This window comes from Oncorhynchus nerka, linkage group LG17 (genome assembly GCF_034236695.1).
Source record: "Oncorhynchus nerka isolate Pitt River linkage group LG17, Oner_Uvic_2.0, whole genome shotgun sequence".
Taxonomy (NCBI): domain Eukaryota; kingdom Metazoa; phylum Chordata; class Actinopteri; order Salmoniformes; family Salmonidae; genus Oncorhynchus; species Oncorhynchus nerka.
Genome location: NC_088412.1, coordinates 45,214,710 through 45,234,126, shown reverse-complemented (window position 1 = coordinate 45,234,126; position 19,417 = coordinate 45,214,710). Strand labels below are relative to the sequence as shown.

The following is a 19,417-nucleotide window of genomic DNA, read 5'->3' as shown; positions in this document are numbered from 1 at the left end:
TTTTCCCAGAGACCCTAGACCCACTACAATTTGCATACCGCCCTAACAGATCCACAGATGATGCAATCTCTATTGCACTCCACACTGCCCTTTCCCACCTGTACAAAAGGAACACCTACGTGAGTATGCTATATATAGACTACAGCACAGCGTTCAACACCATAGTGCCCTCAAAGCTCATAAATAAGCTATGGACCCTGGGACTAAACACCTGCCTCTGAAACTGGATCCTGGACTACCTGACAGGCCGCCCCCAGGTGGTAAGGGTAGGTAACAACACATCTGCCATGCTGATCCGCAACACCGGAAATCCTCTCAGGGGTGCGTGCTCAGTCCCCTCCTGTACTCCCTGTTCACCCATGACTGCATGGCCAGGCACGACTCCAACACCATCATTTAGTTTGCCGATGACACAACATCCTGTTCACCAACAACGATGAGACAGCCTATAGGTGGAGGTGGTCATAGACCTGGTCGTGTGGTGCCAGGATAACAACCTGATCAATGTGATCAATACAAAAGGAGAAAACTGTGGACTACAAGAAAATGTGGACAGAGCACGCCCCCATTCTCATCGATGGGGCTGTAGTGGAGCAGGTTGAGAGCTTCAAGTTCCTTGGTGTTCACATCACCAACAAACTATCATGCTCCAAACATACCAAGACAGTTGTGAAGAGGGCACGTCAAAGCCTATTCCCCCTCGGGTGACTGAAAAGATTTGGCATGGGTCCTCAGATCCTCAAAAAGTTATACAGCTGCACCATCGAGAGTATCCTGACGGGTTGCATCACTGCCTGGTATGGCAACTGCTCGGCCTCTGACCACAAGGCACTATAGAGGGTAGTGCGTACGGCCCAGTAAATCACTGGTGCCAAGCTTCCTGCCATCCAGGACCTCTATACCAGGCTTCTACCCCAAGCCAAAAGACTCCTGAACAGCTAATCGAAAGGCTACCCAGACTATTTGCAATGTCCCCCCCCCCCCACCCCCTCTTTTACGCTGCTGCTACTCTTTGGTTATTATCTCTGCATAGTCACTTTAACTCTACTACATGTACATATTACTTCAATTACCTCAACTAACTAGTGCCCCCGCACATTGACTATGTACCAGTACCCCCGCATATATATAGCCTCGCTACTGTTATTTTACTGCTGCTCTTCAACTATTTGTTATTTATTTTTTACTTAACACTTATTAAAACTGTACTGTCGGTTAAGGGCTTGTAAAGTAAGCATTTCGCTGTTGTATTTGGCGCATTTGACAAATAAAAATGTATTTGATTTGAACATGGGAACAATGATGCTTAAAACAAAGTAAAACATAGCCTACAGATGGATGATCTGTCAACTTTCTCAGTGCCTCTTTCTCTTTTAGAAGTTTAAGTGGCTGATATTGTGCCAATGAATTGATCAATTCAAAAAATATGTCAGTTAATGAATGAATGAATGAATGAATGAATGGTTCTTATTGACAATATTAGGCCATATCTAGACAAGTTGAAATGTCTTCAAGCCTAGAACAGATTCCAAATCAAATCAAACTTTATTGATCGCATGCACATATTTAGCAGATGTTACTGCGGGTGTAGCAATAACGGTACATTTTGAATGAGAAGATACCAATAATTAGACGGGGCAGTTTGGTAAAACTAATCCTGTCCGAATCATCCTCTGGAAAAACAGACATGCCCGGTTAATATTTACATAACCTGTGTGAATAAGTGAGTAGATAAGATGTTTCAGAACACTTCTAAATTGATCCTGATAATGCCATGCTTTTAAAAAAAATCATGAATGAATCATGAATAATGATAAGTGAGATGCAGTTGAGAGTATACAACTAAACATTTTTTGGGGGGGGTATGACCTTTGTGCCTCTGTAATCCTCTCATTCATCATTATTCACGATTAATTTGTGATTATCCATAATCAATGGTAGCATCCACATGATTGTAGAAGAGTATCTGAAATAAGAATTTTAAATGAGACATCTGTCTTATCTCTCCCCCTCCCACCAAAAGATGAATGCACTAAATGAAGTCGCCCTGGATACGAGCATCTGCTGAATGACTAAAATGGCAAATGTACAAGTGTTCAGAAACATCTTCTATTCTTAATTACAATAAAAGTGACTCCAAAATGGCACAATTTATTATTCACCATTCAGTTTCTATTGTGAAAAATATAATCCAAAACACAACCAAAACATTGACATTTGAATCATTTATCAGACTATCCGGAACGACTTACAGTGCATTCATCTTAAGACAGCGTGGTGAGCCAACCACACATCACAGTCGTAGTAAGTACATTTTTCCTCAATAGAGTAGCCATCAGCAAAGTCAGTGCAGGTAGGGAAAAAATGTAAATGCGAGTGTTAGTTCACGAAGGGCAAGGGTGTTATTTTTCACATGTAATTCAACACTTTTTTTTATGGGGAGGATGCAAATGCTCCAACAAGTTTGTAGAGTCACAAGCTTGATGTAGTTCATTAGTTAATGCATGCAAGGAATATGGGAGCCTAATATGAAAATGTAGCTTCGCTGTCCAAATACATATGGAGGGGAGTGTATATGTATATACAGTGGGGTTTGAAATTATTGACACCCTTGAGAAATATGAGCAAAAATGACTGTATAAAAATGTATTCAAATACTGAGCTATATTGTATGCTTAAACAATTGGGATATTGTTGTCACGCCATGACCTTAGAGAGCTTTTTATGTCTCTATTTTGGTTTGGTCAGGGTGTGATTTGGGTGGGCATTCTATGTTCATTTGTCTATGTTTTGTATTTCTTTGTTTTGGCCGGGTGTGGTTCTCAATCAGGGACAGCTGACTATCGTTGTCTCTGATTGGGAACCATACTTAGGTAGCCTTTTCCCAACTGTGTTTTGTGGGTAGTTGTTTTCTGTTTAGTGTTCAGCACCTGACAGGACTGTTTCGAATTCGTTTCTCACATTGTTATTTTGTTCTAGTGTTCAGTGTAAATAAAAATCATGAACACTTACAACGCTGCGCTTTGGTCCGATCCCTCATGCAACGACGACCGTTACAATTGTCATACTTTATACTAATACAATTGCTCAGAGAAAGAGATTCTGTTTAACCCAGTAATCATCTTTTTATCAAAAAGGTAGGGGTCAAAATGTATACCCCTGTATTCAATACCATTCAATACCTCACCTTGCAAGGATAACGGCAATGAGCCTTTTTCTATAATGTTAGAGAACACATTGGGAGGGATCCTCCATACAGAATCCTTCCTGATCCTTGATATCCGTTGACTGCCCTCATCAATTCAAACCACTGGTTTTCAATGAGATTCAAGTCCAGAGACTGAGATGTCCATTGCAAAATAGATTTTGTTGCCAATGAACCATTTCTTTGTGGATTCAGATATGTGCTTGTGGTTAAACTGTCTTGCTTTTGGCACTTGATCCCTGAATCCACTAACAAGCCACACCTAATTCTCTCATTCTGAAATGAAAACATTAGTTTACAGATAGTAGTTAGTTCGTTAACTAGTTAACTAGTTAACATTTCACACAGATTGCCAGGGTCCATGAAGCAACTAACGCATTATAACTTGAAGAAGGCACTGTAGCTGGAGCTGGGCCTGGCTTAAGCTGGATGCCAGTAGAGGGGAAAGAAACGCCACACATTCCCCCTCTTTCAACACAGTGGATTAAAATGGGTGTGCCGGGCTCTCTGCCTGAAAGAGATCAGTTATGCCAACAAAGTGTATCATACGCTGCTGGCACATTGTAGAACGGATGTAAAGTGGCAGAAAGTGTACAATGTAATAATGTGCACTGTAGCACAAAGATATTGCTTTTGTTGTGTTGAACTTGACAGTAACATTTTTGTGTGAGTGAGGGGGGGGGGGGGGGGTCATTTATTTTTTTACTCAGTGAAAGTTATTTTTGCACACATGTAGCTTTGTGCACTTGATCAATGTCTACTATAATGACCACTATATAATAGAGCAAAAGTAGAATGCTTGTTTGTTTCATTCTATTTCTACTTTAAGATGTTTTTTTTTTTCTCCAAGTGCCACAAGTGTGTGTTCACAAGCGTTCTATTATGAAGGCTGTCATGGCTTACTGCAATATTAGTGTATTGTTTTTCTCTCAAGACTTGAGTGTCATTTGCAGTAAAGTCTAGGCAACAAATAACATTGGATTGCTTTCCTTACATTTTTTTTTTAAGCTGCGAGTTAGGTTGACATTAACCACTTTTTTTATTTTACACACAGATCATGTAGACCCTATTCTGAAAATGAACTGTAGAGGCAAAAACATTAGTTCACAGATAGTAGTTAGTTCATTAACTAGTTAACATTTCACACAGATTGCCAAGGTCCATGAAGCAACTCACGAGTTATAACTTGAAGAATGGCAATGAGTCGTACACCAGATAATACTAGAGCGAATTGGTAAGGTTTACTTAGCTCATCTGATGTTGTAACGGTAGCTAGCTAGCTGTCTGATTTTATTAGCCAGCTAATTTTCAAACAATAAACTCAATTATTTAATCAGCCAAGTTGGCTAATGTTGTCCAACATTTCTCTGGCTAGCTAACGAATAACGTTAATTCGATCCAGCTACTATGGCAAGATACTTAACGATGCTAAAATTATTGATTTGTTGCACCACACTTTCTCCCTCACCTCAAACTTTCCAAATGCCAGTTGTTTTTCGGATACAGCTCATGAAGTACGATTCATCACCTTCTCACCCCCGTCTCAGTGGTCAGGCTTCTCACCTACCTCTTCGCACGCTGATTCTGTAACTAGCCAATTGGTTGTCTCTTCTCTCTTAAGTATCGTGCTGCATTCTGCTGTTATGTCAACGATTGGCTGAGACTTGGATACAGCCAGTATTGCTTCAAACGCTCATCACTCGTTTGCTTACAGCCAGTAGTGATCAGTAGTGATCAGTAGTGATCCAATACCCCCCCAGGTCACATAAACCCGAAAGGTGGCTAGTTTGCATCCCTGGTCATGTGAATGTAATCAAAGCAGACACCCATCTATAGAATGAGTATATTGTTTAGCCAGTACTGACGTGTGAGTGTGGCTCTGCTGAGGTGGCTGGTGATGGATCCAGGTGTGGTGGGGGACTCGACCAGTTTCAGCTCTCTCTCTATTGGGAGCTCTGGGATGGAGAGGGGCAGCTCCTCACTGCGGGGTCCCCTGACTCCCCCGGGGGTCTGGCTGAGCAGGCTGGGGCTCTTACGACTGGGGGCCACCCCTCCTTCCTCCTCCGAGGAGATGGCGAAGCGCGGCATCTCGATGATGGCAGAGCAGCAGCGTCTACGCACAGCCAGAGGAGGGCTGGAGTCGCTCTCAGTGTGGGACGACTCCGAGACGGACAGACGCTTACGCAGGCTGTGGGAGGGAGACACGGGAGAGGGACGTTACAAACGCAGAACAACTAAGTTTATCGAATATAATGTTTATCAAAAGGTTGTGTCAACTACCCTAACTAAGTAAAGTGCTAGGGATTTAGAATCTATAAGGCTACAGTTCTGTTGTTGGTGATATTTCTCATTCTTACTCATATTTTTTCAACTGCATTGTTGGTTAGGGGCTTGTAAGTAAGCATTTCACTGTAAGGTCGACACCTGTTGTATTCGGTGCATGTGACTTACAAAATTGGATTTAATTTGATGCAAGACACAGACACCTCCTACAGTGGAAGACTTAAATAATTAGTATACACGATAGTAAATGAGGCTTCGGTTTGCTGGCCTCAGAAGAGCCCCTCTACTCACATCTCAGGGGACCCAACCAGCCAGGAACGGTCTCTGGACTTGAGCCCACTGAGGCTGTCGATGCGCTCTCCTCCCTCCTCACTGAGGCTGCGCTTGGTGGGTGGGGGGGGCCGCTTCTCCTCATGAAGGGAGAGACGCTCCATACTGCTGTACACCTACACCGTTTTAATTGCATCGAGTACACGGAGTGATTACATTTGCAGTAGTGGCGGTTGTGTGTGAATGTGTGTATGTGCGAGCGTGGTTTACCTTGCTGAAGCGGGGCGAGCAGGAGGAGAACTGACGCATCTCTACGTGATCGTCAGTGTCGTCCTCATCTTCAGAGTCCATGTGGTGGTACCTGTCTGAACGGGCTGGAGAGAGAGAGAGAGAGAGAGAGAGAGAGAGAGAGAGAGAGAGAGAGAGAGAGAGAGAGAGAGAGAGAGAGAGAGAGAGAGAGAGAGAGAGAGAGAGAGAGAGAGAGAGAGAGAGAGAGAGAGAGAGAGAGAGAGAGAGAGAGAGAGAGAGAGAGAGGAGAGGAGAGAGAGAGAGAGAGGAGAGGAGAGAGAGAGAGAGAGAGAGAGGAGAGGAGAGGAGAGGAGAGGAGAGAGAGAGAGAGAGAGAGAGAGAGAGAGAGGAGAGGAGAGAGAGAGGGAGAGGAGAGAGGAGAGGGAGAGGAGAGGAGAGGAGAGAGAGAGAGAGAGAGAGAGAGAGAGAAAAAAAAGAAGAGGAAAACAAGATTAAGTTACATGCCAAACTCATTTTCATGACACAGTACCCGGAGACTGGAAGATAGAATAAGTAGTGTGTAGAGCAGTTATGAAGGGTAAGCTCTATGTTGAAGTACAGCGAGTGTTTAAACGGTATTCTATTATTCCAATGACTATGGAGTGTGAGTAAAGGAATAGCAGGGTAGGTTCAGGGTGTTAGTATAGGTACGTCTACAGTGCATTTGGAAAGTATTCAGACCCATTGACTTTTTCCACATTTTTGCTACGTCACAGCCTTATTCTAACATTTTGTCAAGTTTATCCCTCTTATCTTATCAATCTACACACAATACCCCATAATGACAAAGCAAAAACATTACATTAATTTAATCCATTTCAGAAAACAAGGCTGTAACGTAACAAAATGTGGAAAAGGGGAAGGGGTCTGAATACTTTCCGAATGCACTGTATATCATGTAGACTTACTGTCAAAGTAGCTGGTGTCGTCCTCTGACTCCAGCTGAGGGATGAACTCTGCCTTCTGTCTCAGCAGACTGTTCCAGTCCAGGTCATAGAAGAACCGGTGTTGCTTCACCTCGAATGCACTGCCTGTACCCAGCCTCTCCAGAGGGTTCTGTCTGAGGAGTTTACAGATGAGGTCCTGGGCATCGTTAGGAAGAGCCTCCTCCTCCTCTGGCCATATGATCTCATCTACAGAGACCGAGAGCAGAAACTGTAGTCAGATGCATTTTTCCCACATTTGTTCAGAAAACACAGCAATCACTTTTCTATTTTTTTTTCTGTCCTTTTTTCTCCGTTAGAAATGCAGACTCCTGTGTTTAATGGGCTCCTGTTATATCTGGTGCTCACCACTGATGACCTGTCCAAAGAGCTCCTCTGGCGTGTCTCCAAAGAAAGGGGCACAGCCCACCAGGAACTCATAGAGGATGACCCCCATGGCCCACCAGTCTACTGGCTTCCCATAGCCCTGTCTCAGGATCACCTCTGGGGCTATGTACTCTGGTGTACCACACACCTGGTAACACACACACACACACAGGGGGGAAGGGTCAAGTACAGGCAAGGAGATAACTGAAAACAACACGCGTGCCTTGGAGGCTGCTGCCCTATATACATAGACTTGAAATCACTGGCCACTTTAATAATGGAACACTAGTCACTTTAATAACGTTTACATATTTTGCATTACTCATCTCATATGTTTATACTGTATTATATTATATTCTACTGTATTTTAGTCTATGTATTACTCATCTCATATGTTTATACTGTATTATATTATATTCTACTGTATTTTAGTCTATGCATTACTCATCTCATATGTTTATACTGTATTCTATTATATTCTACTGTATTTTAGTCTATGTATTACTCATCTCATATGTTTATACTGTATTATATTATATTCTACTGTATCTTAGTCTATGTATTACTCATCTCATATGTTTATACTGTATTCTATTCTATTCTACTGTATCTTAGTCTATGTATTACTCATCTCATATGTTTATACTGTATTCTATTATATTCTACTGTATCTTAGTCTATGTATTACTCATCTCATATGTTTATACTGTATTCTATTATATTCTACTGTATTTTAGTCTATGCATTACTCATCTCATATGTTTATACTGTATTCTATCCTATTCTACTGTATCTTAGTCTATGCCGCTCCGACATTGCTCGTCCAAATATTTATATATTCTTAATTCCATACCTTTACTTTAGATGTGTGTGTATTGTGTCTATTGTTGTGAAATTGTTTGATACTACTTGATAGATATTACTGCACTGTTGGCACTTGAAACACAAGCATTTTGCTACACCCGCAATAACATCTAATAAACGTGTGCATGTGACCAATACGATTTGATTTGATACACTTTTAACGGCACAATGTTGCATTCGCTCTCATACCTGTACACATCGCCATACACTTCTGTCAGACACATTGTTATACATAAAGGAAGATTGAGTGACCAGTGGCAGAGTTAGGGTGTTATGTGTTGGGGCGTGTCTCTCTCTGTACCTGTTTATCCAGGAACTCCCTGGTATCCTTCTCTATGTGTCCTTCATACAGGTTGGTGGTGAGGCTCATCAGTCCGATCTTAGACAGGCCAAAGTCTGTCAGCTTGATGTGGCCCATCGAAGTGATCAGAAGACTGCAGGAAGGAAGTAGGGAAGGAGAGAGAAAGAGAGAGAGAGAGAGAGATGGAAGCATTGTGAGATGGTGAATAGCGCTTCCAGCGGGTGAATTGCTGAAGCCCGTGAAGTATCAGAATGAAGTTGCACGACAGATACAGCCTTCTTGTGTGTGTGTTACTTGTCCGGTTTGAGGTCTCTGTGTACGATGCCATAGTTGTGGAGGTACTCCAGTGCCAGCACGGTCTCAGCGAAGTACATGCGTGCCATGTCCACAGGCAGAGCCCCAATGTTCTTCAGCAGGGTGGCACAGTCACCACCTGCGGAGGGCATAGGCAACGACAGTCAGTACACACATGCACCCCCACTCACAAGCATGTGGTTGGGAGAAACGGTGTCAGTGTGTACACAATGTGTAAGGAAGAAGGATGACCGCTTCCCGATTCTACTAATTAGCTGCTCATCAGGGCCTTGATCAGCTGGATCAGGTGTGTTTGGAGCAAAAGCCTGCATAACTAGTAGCTCTCCAGGGAAAGGGTTGGCCAGCCCGGATGTATGTCAACTGTGTGTATGATCAGCTGTTACTTTCGACATACTCCATGACCGTACAGCGGTGTCCTTTGTTGTTTGTTTGCTTGCTTGTGTGTTTAAATGAGCCGTATGATCAGCCCTTACCCTCAACATACTCCATGACCATACAGAGGTGTCTGCGTGTCTCGAAGGAGCAGAACATGGAGACCACGAAGGGGTTCTCAGCGAAGGTCAGGATGTCTCGCTCTACAAAGGCCTGCTGGATCTGGTTCCTCAGGATGAGGTTCTGCTTGTTGATCTTCTTCATGGCAAAACGCTGACGCGTCTCCTTGTGACGCACCAGAAACACAGCACTGCAGAGATAAATGGTTGTGGGACAGAAGAGGGGGAGGGGAGGGAAGAAGAGGGAGAGAGGGGGAGAGAGGGGGAGGGGGAGGAAGAAGAAGAGGGAGAGAGAGCACGAAAGAGAGAGAGAGAGGGAGGGAGAGACAGGGGTTAGAGAAATGGAGAGAGAGGGGTGAGGGGGAGGGAAGAAGAGGAGAGAGGGGGAGGGGGAGGGAAGAAGAGGGAGAGAGGGGGAGGGGGAGAGGGGGAGGGGGAGGGAAGAAGAGGGAGAGAGGGGGAGGGAGAGAGGAGGGGGAGGGGGAGGGAAGAAGAGGGAGAGAGGGGGAGGGAGAGAGAAGAAGAGGGAGAGAGGGGGAGGGCGAGAGGGGGAGGGAGAGAGGATGGGGGAGGGAAGAAGAGGGAGAGAGGGGGGAGGGAGAGAGAGCACGAAAGAGAGAGAGAGAGGGAGGGAGAGACAGGGGTTAGAGAAATGGAGAGAGAGGGGTGAGAGAGAGATAGAGAAGGGGAAGTAAATAATTAAAGGGTGGCCAACAGTGTTAGAACTATCATGATCATTATCGTCATTGTCATGGGCTAACACACCCATGGGGACACTTCAGTCTTAATCTACTGTCTTATAAAGGTTCTGCCTTTACCCGTAAGCCCCGTTGCTAATGAGCTTGATGTTCTCAAAGTCCTCCTCCCGTGGGGCCTTGGTTTTAGGGGGAGCTACAACATGTACCGTGGCCCCTCGACTATCCACAGAGTCGTCTGTCTCTGGCGTGTCTGGGTTCCCACTGTCGTAGCTGCTCAGCTGGGCCATCTCCTCCAGGGGATCTCTGGTGAGACCCAGCTGGCTGATGATGTAGCGGGGGATGTCTGACTTGATGCCCTGGCCCTCCTTGGCATGGCCCTCTGCTGCCTCCAACAGGTGGTAGAACTCCTCCGGGTCAAACTCCTGTACACCAGGGAGAGACCGAAGGGGGAGGGGAGAGGGAGGGAAAGGAGAGGGTGGATGAGAGAAGATGGCGTTGTAATCCGCCAAAGTCATGCAGCCAATACAATACAGGTTGGGATGTGTGTGTTTGTTTGTTTGTTTGTTTGTTGTGGCTCACTGGCTCAACCACAGCACAAATCATGAGCGCATAATCAAGAGGAGGTAATGAGAATGTACTGCAAAAGAATCCACAACAGCACTGTACTGTACTGTATAGTATGTGAACACTCCTTTATTTCCTTGTCATCTGACAAAGACTTTCTAATAATAATAATACATGTAATTTTTTTTAAAGCACTTTCACTTACAGAGTTATCTCAAAGCTTTACTGAGGAAAAAAATAAATATATATACAATAAAAACAACATACATTTTGAATCAAGGCAGGTAAATTAGCAATATGGATGGAGATGGTGATGGAGCGGCTCTCAGATAGCCTGAGCACAAGTCTCTTCAGCGAATATTCCAGTCCTTGTCATTGCCAAAGAGACTGGCCTTTCTGTCATCTTCAAATGTGAACATTCTGTCATCAATGAGCTACAGAGAACAGAGGAGTTGATCCTGATTCGATAACCCTCACAGCTATCCTCCAATCACAGCGATTATCCAAATATTGGAATTCCATAACTTTTTTCTCTCCACAGAACACGTTGGTATGCGGTGTTTTGTTTGTCCAGACGAAACCAATCTGTCCAAAGCTGCTAGCGCACATCTAAATTCTCAAACTAAATACAGAGCTACTGCAATTCTAACCACAAAACCTATTCGCTTTGATTTTAAGCCTCAAAATACAACAACTTGCCTAGCTAACAGTTAAATGTTTTTTTATTTTTTACTTTGTTATAATTTAATTATATTTTAGAGGCTCACCATGTTGTCATGGAAAATATTAATGCTATTTCCAACAAGCAATGAGCAACTCTGCCGTAAATCCAGCTGTATATTGAATGTTGAGATTGCCGAAAGGCAGTCTCTTTGGCAATGTCATGGAGTGGAAAGGAATGGAATGTTAGCTAAAAAGACCGGTGCCCAGACTAGATCTCAGATGGTCAGGGAGAGCATTCCATAGGCGAGGGGTTAGGTAGCAGAAGGCTCGGTCCCCGATAGTTCAGAGACGTGTTCCAGACTAGATCTCAGATGGTCAGGGAGAGCATTCCATAGGCGAGGGGTTAGGTAGCAGAAGGCTCGGTCCCCGATAGTTCGGAGACGTGTTCCAGACCTGATCTCAGATGGTCAGGGAGAGCATTCCATAGGCGAGGGGTTAGGTAGCAGAAGGCTCGGTCCCCGATAGTTCAGAGACGTGTTCCAGACTAGATCTCAGATGGTCAGGGAGAGCATTCCATAGGCGAGGGGTTAGGTAGCAGAAGGCTCGGTCCCCGATAGTTCAGAGACGTGTTCCAGACTAGATCTCAGATGGTCAGGGAGAGCATTCCATAGGCGAGGGGTTAGGTAGCAGAAGGCTCGGTCCCCGATAGTTCGGAGACGTGTTCCAGACTAGATCTCAGATGGTCAGGGAGAGCATTCCATAGGCGAGGGGTTAGGTAGCAGAAGGCTCGGTCCCCGATAGTTCAGAGACGTGTTCCAGACTAGATCTCAGATGGTCAGGGAGAGCATTCCATAGGCGAGGGGTTAGGTAGCAGAAAGCTCGGTCCCCGATAGTTGGGAGACGTGTTTCAGTAGGGAGTGGCTGGAGAGGAGAGTGTGAGGTGGCTGATGTAGGTGAGGCTCATTCCATTCAAGGCTTTAAATAAAAGCATTGGAATTTTTAGGTCGATCCTGTAGTTGACCGGTAGCCAGTGGAGTTGAGCCAGGATCAGGGTGATGTGGTCAGACTTCTTGGTCCTGGTCAGGACCCTGGCAGCACTGATCTGGATTAGACGGAGCCTCTGTAGCGATTTGGCTGGGAGGTTTCCAGCACTGGTGACCTGCTTGGTTTTCACAATAAGCATAGCCTCAGTATTGCTACTGTTCAACTGAGGGAAATTCTAATTCATCTATGCCCTGATGTCCTTTACGGAGCTGCTGAATTTTGCTAGGGCAGAGATGGAGTCCAGTTTTGTGTTAATGTAGACCTGGGTATCGTTAGCATAGAAGTTGATGTTGTAATCTTGGAGGATTTAGCAGAGGGAGCATGTAAATTAAAAACAGGATAGGCCCCAGGACTGACCCCTGTGGGACACCGCATGTGACTGCAGACTCCTCCGATCTGGACTTGCCGATATGTATTCTACCACCCAGTGTACCCCCACCACCACCTCTCTCCAAGCTGTGTGTTTGTCCATTTGTAAAAACCCATCTTGTGTGTTGTCACAGGATCGGCTGCATGTGATTAGTCAAAAATACAGACATGAGCAACGTGGCAGCCTCTCCCTCTCCCCACCCCCCTCTCTGTCATTCCCTCTCTACCTCCCAGCTCCAGAGAGAGTGATGAGGTGGAGGGATGGTTCCAGCTGCTTAGCTATGGAGGAGGAGAAGGGGGTGATGAAGCACCGGATAGGCCACCCCACTGCCCTCTCCCTAGATGGGCAGAGAGCAGCCGCATGCTTGGGCTGCTTGAGAAATGGAGCTGGGTGGCTGGATGGATGGGAGGGAGGGAGCTCCTATGGGTGATACATAAAGTATGTGCTGTAGGCTGTTGCACGTGCAGTGCATCTGCCTCTAAGGACAGATGACAATAATAATAATAATGGTTGAGTTGTCACACGATTAGGAGTAAATGGCTAGGTGGCTTATTAACTCTAGGGAGAAAATGACTGTCTTTTGCAAATAGGAACCCATTTATGAGAAAAATAAGAAAATGTATTTTTTGTGTCATCTTGAAAACCGTGACATAGACATTCATCGTCTATCTCCCTCCGGTAAGCACTTAGGTGTGAGATGTTCATTCATTTGAAGGAAGCATTGTTGGGAAAACACCTCCGATAATTCCCCGTCTCCCCCCTCTCGTTCCTCTTACCAGACATTCCAGCAGGCGTGCCGGCCGAGCGATGATGATCATCAGCTTCCTCACCAGCTGGGTCACAAATGTGACTTCCACACTCTCAGAGCGCTCGTGAGCCTAGACACAGAGAGGAGAGAAGAAGAGTTAGAAAGTACACTGGTAGTATGAAACCATCAGTACTACTTGCCGCAATAGGCAGTCACCTCAGAGGTACATGGGGGGAAAGATAGAATGGTGTTAGTCTATACATGATCAGAAAGATAGTTTATACACAATCAGTAGTACATAATCAATTCTACATCAACCAGACTTGGTTTTTTGTATAAAAACAGCTTCACCTATCTGTCCATTTTCATAGATGACACAGGAAAGAGGATGAAAAGATACATGCAGTCGAAAACACTCCATTATACGGGTGGGTCTAAATGATTGGTTAAAACCGCATTCCAGCCGGTGTCTATTCCACAAGTTACCACCGGCTAAATCTATGACATTAAAATGCCTATTTACTCTGTTCCATCTGACTGCTCAATCCACTGTCTCATCAACCCAGCCAGGCAATTTATAAACTTGATCTCCACTATAAAAAGCATCTAGACCTTAACTCACATGTCTTTTAGACTCACATTTAGTTTTCAAAAGTGGATATTTGTATAAACCTTTCTGTTTGTCTCTCCGACATTTGCAACATTGTTTCAGTATTCATATTCGATCTCCTGCTGTCCCATAGTAAGGAACTTGTCGTTAGACAAACACAGTCAGTGTTTCTCAGCCAGTTGAAATCATGAATCAGCTGGCACCATTTTTATGGATATATACAGAAGAAATGTCAATTGAAAAAAGGTCAAATGAAATGAAGTGCAGCTGGTTTGCAGTCTTTCCAGCTTCAGTTTGAAAATATTGTGTCAGATGTGTTGTTGGCTAGCTCCTCTGAACCACAGTGTCCTGATGAAAGAGCACATTCTCTATGCCAGGCGAATTCGCGCCTCATTAGCTCACTGTTATGGATGTGTCCAAATCAATGTCATTGGAAAACAGCCTAAACAAATGGAAATGCCATCACAATGTTGTGAGAGAACGATAGACAGCTGCCTCTGATTGGGAACCATACTCAGCCAACAAAGAAATATAAACATAGATTTCCCACCCGAGTCACACCCTGACCTACCAAATAGAGAATTGAAAGGATCTCTAAGGTCAGGGCGTGACATCTGTCAACCGAACTGATAGAACGAACAACCAGCCGGCTCGAGTAGCAACCCTAGATTTGGGTCGGGACGATATCTTGTGGAAGGATGAAATAGTTTTAATAAATTCATAAAAATAACGTTTTTAATTTAAAATATGTCAATCATTATTTGAATATGTTGGTGACCCATTGTATAAAAGTGAAGCCCTCGAAGCCATTGTTTGGAGGATATCTTGGCACGGTTTTCTGTCCCTCTACGAACACCCGTGCCAATATTTCCTCCAAACACCGGCTTCTCTGGCATTATCACTTAAACATACAATAAAGACTGACACTGAGAAGCAGCTAGCCAGCTAAAGCAGAATGACCTCACTGATACAGTGAAAATATACCACGGAACATGCTGTCAGTTTGGACAGAGTAATTTACCACAGAAAACCACCTAGAGAGCACCTCTGATACTTGAAAACACTGAAGGGGGGGGAAGATAGACAAAGTGTGTAAAACACACATCCATCAGGTAGGTATAGTGGAAGGCAGCCTAATAGAGAGCCAGAGACTGTTAATAAACAAGGCCTGGCCAGGTGTCCGTCGGCCACGGGCTAATAGAAACATCCCATAGTGACAGGCAGGTAGCTAGACAGACAGACCAGGCAGGCAGGCAGCTAGGCAGGCAGGCAGGCAGACGGACCAGGCAGGCAGCTAGACAGGCAGGCAGGCAGGCGGACCAGGCAGGCAGCTAGACAGGCAGGCAGGCAGACGGACACAGGCAGGCAGGCTGACCAGGCAGGCAGCTAGACAGGCTGCTAGGTAGGCAGGCAGCAGGGGCCCTAGGGGCTCCAATCAGCTCCTGAATAATTTATAAAGGTAATGAAAGCGCCAAAGTGCTGAAGATGGAGGGAGGAATGGAGGATCTCCTCCCATTATAGACAAGTGATTGGTGAGTAATGGGCAGCGGTGGGACCGTCATTCACACTCACAACGGCTAATTAACTACGCTGTGTCAGTGTGAGAGACAGTGTGAGAGACAGTGTGTGTGTGTGTGTGTGTGTGTGTGTGTGTGTGTGTGTGTGTGTGTGTGTGTGTGTGTGTGTGTGTGTGTGTGTGTGTGTGTGTGTGTGTGTGTGTGTGTGTGTGTGTGTGTGTGTGTGTGTGTGTGTGTGTGTGTGTGTGTGTGAGAGAGAGGGAGAGAAGAGTGTCTCAGAGTACACAGACAAAACGAGTATCGTAACGGATATGGACAATTTTCCAAATATGATTAAGGACACAAGTATTTTTTGTAATTATCTGTGATCTGAGAAAAGTAATTTTCAGCTGGCAGCACACATCTCTCTTTCACTCAAACAGTGTGAAGGGCTGTGTGCTCCAAACAACTATTGGCTAGTACATCTGTCTGTAAAGAAACAGGCGGGGTATCGGTTGAGCCAGCTGCAACGATTGGATTAGAATAAGCCGCTCTCCCTCTGCTCTCATTTCACCACACATAAAAACACGCGGTTCTGTTTCACTCAATCGCAGTCACCCGTCTCAGGGCACAAGTCTCCCCTTCTCTAAACATTGTGTACGAAGCAGAATCCGTAGCTAGTCATTGTTGTTCAATCTAGTAATTTCCTGTTGACTTTGCTGAGGTTATATGGTGGTTTTGTCTATCTATGTGGCCTTGTTTAGTATGCCCACTGTCTGTCCGTATAATTATTCCATTGCTGACAACATCTGTCGTTATATCAAACCCATACTAGCTTTGCTATTATTATTTATTCTCGCCCAGGCATGTTTACCGAAGCGACATATCATTAGAAAATAAAATGACAAATGTAGTTTATTTTTTATTATACAAAGTTGTGGCATAAGTGTCAGTAGAGAGAAGTTTTGCTCCTCTTGAAAGTGCAACAATATACAGGGGCAAGCGAATTAGCCTTCCTTCATTTAAATCTGCGTCTGGAATAAATGCAGGCACTAGTAGTAATGATGCACTCTGAGTGATAGCGCAGTAATGTGCACTTGAGGTTTAGACTTTACCAGCATTTAAAGCGCACGTCCGGGTTTTCCGATCAAGAGTAAATCTGATTCCGAGTATCAAGTGTGATAAAACGGATACGATCGGCACACCCCTAGTGTCTCTGTATGTGTGTGAGTGTGTGCAAATGGGTGTGGTTTTGTGTGTGTTGTGCTTCTGTGCGAGTGTGTGCATCTTCTAAACTGCCTGTAAAGACCTGACTACCAGTGAGTGATGGCCAGCCAGCCAAAGGACCACCTCTGACACACTGTGACTGATGGAGAGTGCTGAGCAGGCAACCTAGCTAGCTAACTACCTCATTCCCCACCTCAGGTGACCTGGGCCTCTAAAGTCTACACAGGGGTCCTTCTTGGGCCAGAGGCGGGGGGTTGCTATGGCGACAAGTCACTCAGGCCCGAGGTCGAGGTAGGGGTTGAGGTGGATCAGGTGGTCTCCTGTGACGTTTTTTAAATGGTGTCGCCGCGTGGGGTGAATGGATATATGGGAATGGATGGATGGCCTGGCCTGGCTAGAGGAGGGTTAGAGTAGTGGCCTGGAGCTGTGACAAGACAGAGACTGAAAGGGGGATAGGGTTAGAGGGGTGAAGAACAAGACAATGGAGAAGAGCACTGACCGCTACAACTGGCTCACAACATGGACTGACTGCATGTAGGCGCCAAATAACATACACTGAATCAACATACTAAGGTGTGCGGCAGACAACATATGACAAGAGGTCTGTGACCTTTTCCAAGCCAAAAAGTTGAAGTATGCAATAGCCTACCATTTGTTACTAAATAATAAGCATCAACTTTCACAATGCCGATCCCTTGTCACTGATATACCTGTAACCAACCACGACGGTCCAGCAGAGACGTTGACCTGACCTCAGTCCAAACATCGCCCCCCCCCCAACCGCAAACAGACAACAAGACAACAACTTAACTGGAAAAGCGTTGTGATCACACTCCCATGTGAGTGTGCTCCACTTTCTCCTCCACTCCCTCTGCTCCAAAACATGTTGCAGCACCTCCTCTTCCTCCAGCCTCCTCTGCCACGACACGCGACACATCATCCTGGGCCAGAGCGATGGAAATAACGGGGAAAAAACGCGACGCTGGCCATCCGGATCCCTCCGCTCTGGGTACCTGTTCACTGCCTCATTCCACAGCACGTTTATATCACCGCCACCTACTGCGTTCTGCTAAGCCCCCCGAACCATGTCGCCCAATTAGTTCCGTGAAGGTGATACAACGTTCTTTCTGTTCTCCAAATGTGGCCAGCATGTGGCTCTCGTGGGGTTAATACTCTGTCTGCTTCTTTCTTTCTTTCTTTCTTTCTCTCTCTGTCTCTCACACACAAACCACATTCTAACAGGCATCAGCCCTAACACAGGATGGTTTAAACAGCCAATCCAAGACTGGAAAACTCCCCGCAGACCCCTCCTCTTATGGCTTCATCCCTCGCTCGCTCGCTCCCTCCCTCCCTAACTTTGTCTCTCTCTCTCTCCCCCTCCCTCCCTCCCTTAGTCTCGCTCCCTCTTTCTCGGTGCACCCCTCCTCCTGGGTGTCTGGGAGATTCATCAATCACCTCTGCTGACTGCTGGGCCGTGAAATTAGAATCAGGAGAGGAGACCCCCCCCCCCCCACCCCTCCACCCCACCCCACCCTCCGTCGACTGGGGGGCGCCGGGCGAGGCCACTAGGAGCAATAATGTCACAACCATGAGCACCCCGGCACTGTAACTGAGATAACAGAGACATCAATGACATCACACACACTATTGAACGTCCCTCAAATCCTAACACAGACCAACCCGTCTTGTGACTAACATATTGGTGGCATGTGTGGGGGAATGTGTCCCATATGGACAGAAAGAGAGAGAGAGAGAGATGGGGGTGGGAGGGGGAGAAGGAGAAGGAGAGAGGAAGGGTGTTTATGTTTTTCTGATGACCTAAACGGGTCAAAGTGGTGTCCTCATCCTATGACATCACGGTGTGTTGACAAACTGTATGACAGACGTGACAGGCTTAATGATGATGAATGAGGACCTTAGTGAACCAATGCGTGACGGGGGTTAACAAACAGGTGTCTAAATGAACACGAATTGGACGATATCGTCACTTAATTCATTGTTCTACTGATGGTGGCGAATATCAGTGCAAAGGATGAAACTCCTCAAATCCACCTTAACTCCCAAAATGAAAACAAACAGTCCACTCACGTCTTGTAGCAGTTTCTCCAGGTTCTCCTGCAGCTCGTAAAAGTAGTGTGAGGTGATGCAACCCTCGCGGCTTTTATCCAGGCAGTCTCTGGACAGCTCTATGACCTGGTGGTGGATGAAGCTGAGGACCCCGTCGGCCAGGGGCATCACCTTGTCAGGAGCCGAGGACGACAGGAAGTCAGCCAGACGGTCCTCCATCTGAGCCGTGGCCTGGGGACGAGAGGGGGGAGAGTTGACTCACCTTCCAGACAGCTCATAGGGAGCTTTATTACAATGGAAAAAGCTAATTGAAGGACTGTCATAAATTGGTTAAGATTTTAATTCTAGGTATTTCATTTCTGAATGCATTAATGTCAACTAAGTCATAATAAACAAATGTTAAGACTGATATGAATGACTCATTCTTATGGGTACCTTGGGAAAGCGCTCCTTGTAGACATGGTTCATCATGACGATCTCATGGTCAAAGGAAATGGGTGAGCGACCAGGGCTGAAAAAAGACAAACATACAGAGCTATGAGTGGAGAACTAAGAGACTGTAGCTTGGTATTCGGGTCTACACCAGTCCAGAGAGACTGTAAC

General features: G+C 45.4%; 1 protein-coding gene across 1 annotated transcript in view; it reads right to left on the bottom strand.

Annotated features, from left to right (window-relative positions):
- LOC115145313 (microtubule-associated serine/threonine-protein kinase 2) overlaps nt 1–19,417 on the bottom strand; it is a 124,341-nt gene that overhangs the window by 6,203 nt on the left and 98,721 nt on the right. The window contains 12 exon segments of the mRNA XM_065003190.1: nt 5,071–5,393; nt 5,780–5,934; nt 6,029–6,132; nt 6,955–7,179; nt 7,339–7,504; nt 8,522–8,654; nt 8,816–8,954; nt 9,310–9,518; nt 10,146–10,447; nt 13,443–13,544; nt 18,836–19,045; nt 19,250–19,325. Of these exon segments, the coding sequence (XP_064859262.1) occupies nt 5,071–5,393; nt 5,780–5,934; nt 6,029–6,132; nt 6,955–7,179; nt 7,339–7,504; nt 8,522–8,654; nt 8,816–8,954; nt 9,310–9,518; nt 10,146–10,447; nt 13,443–13,544; nt 18,836–19,045; nt 19,250–19,325 (2,144 nt within the window).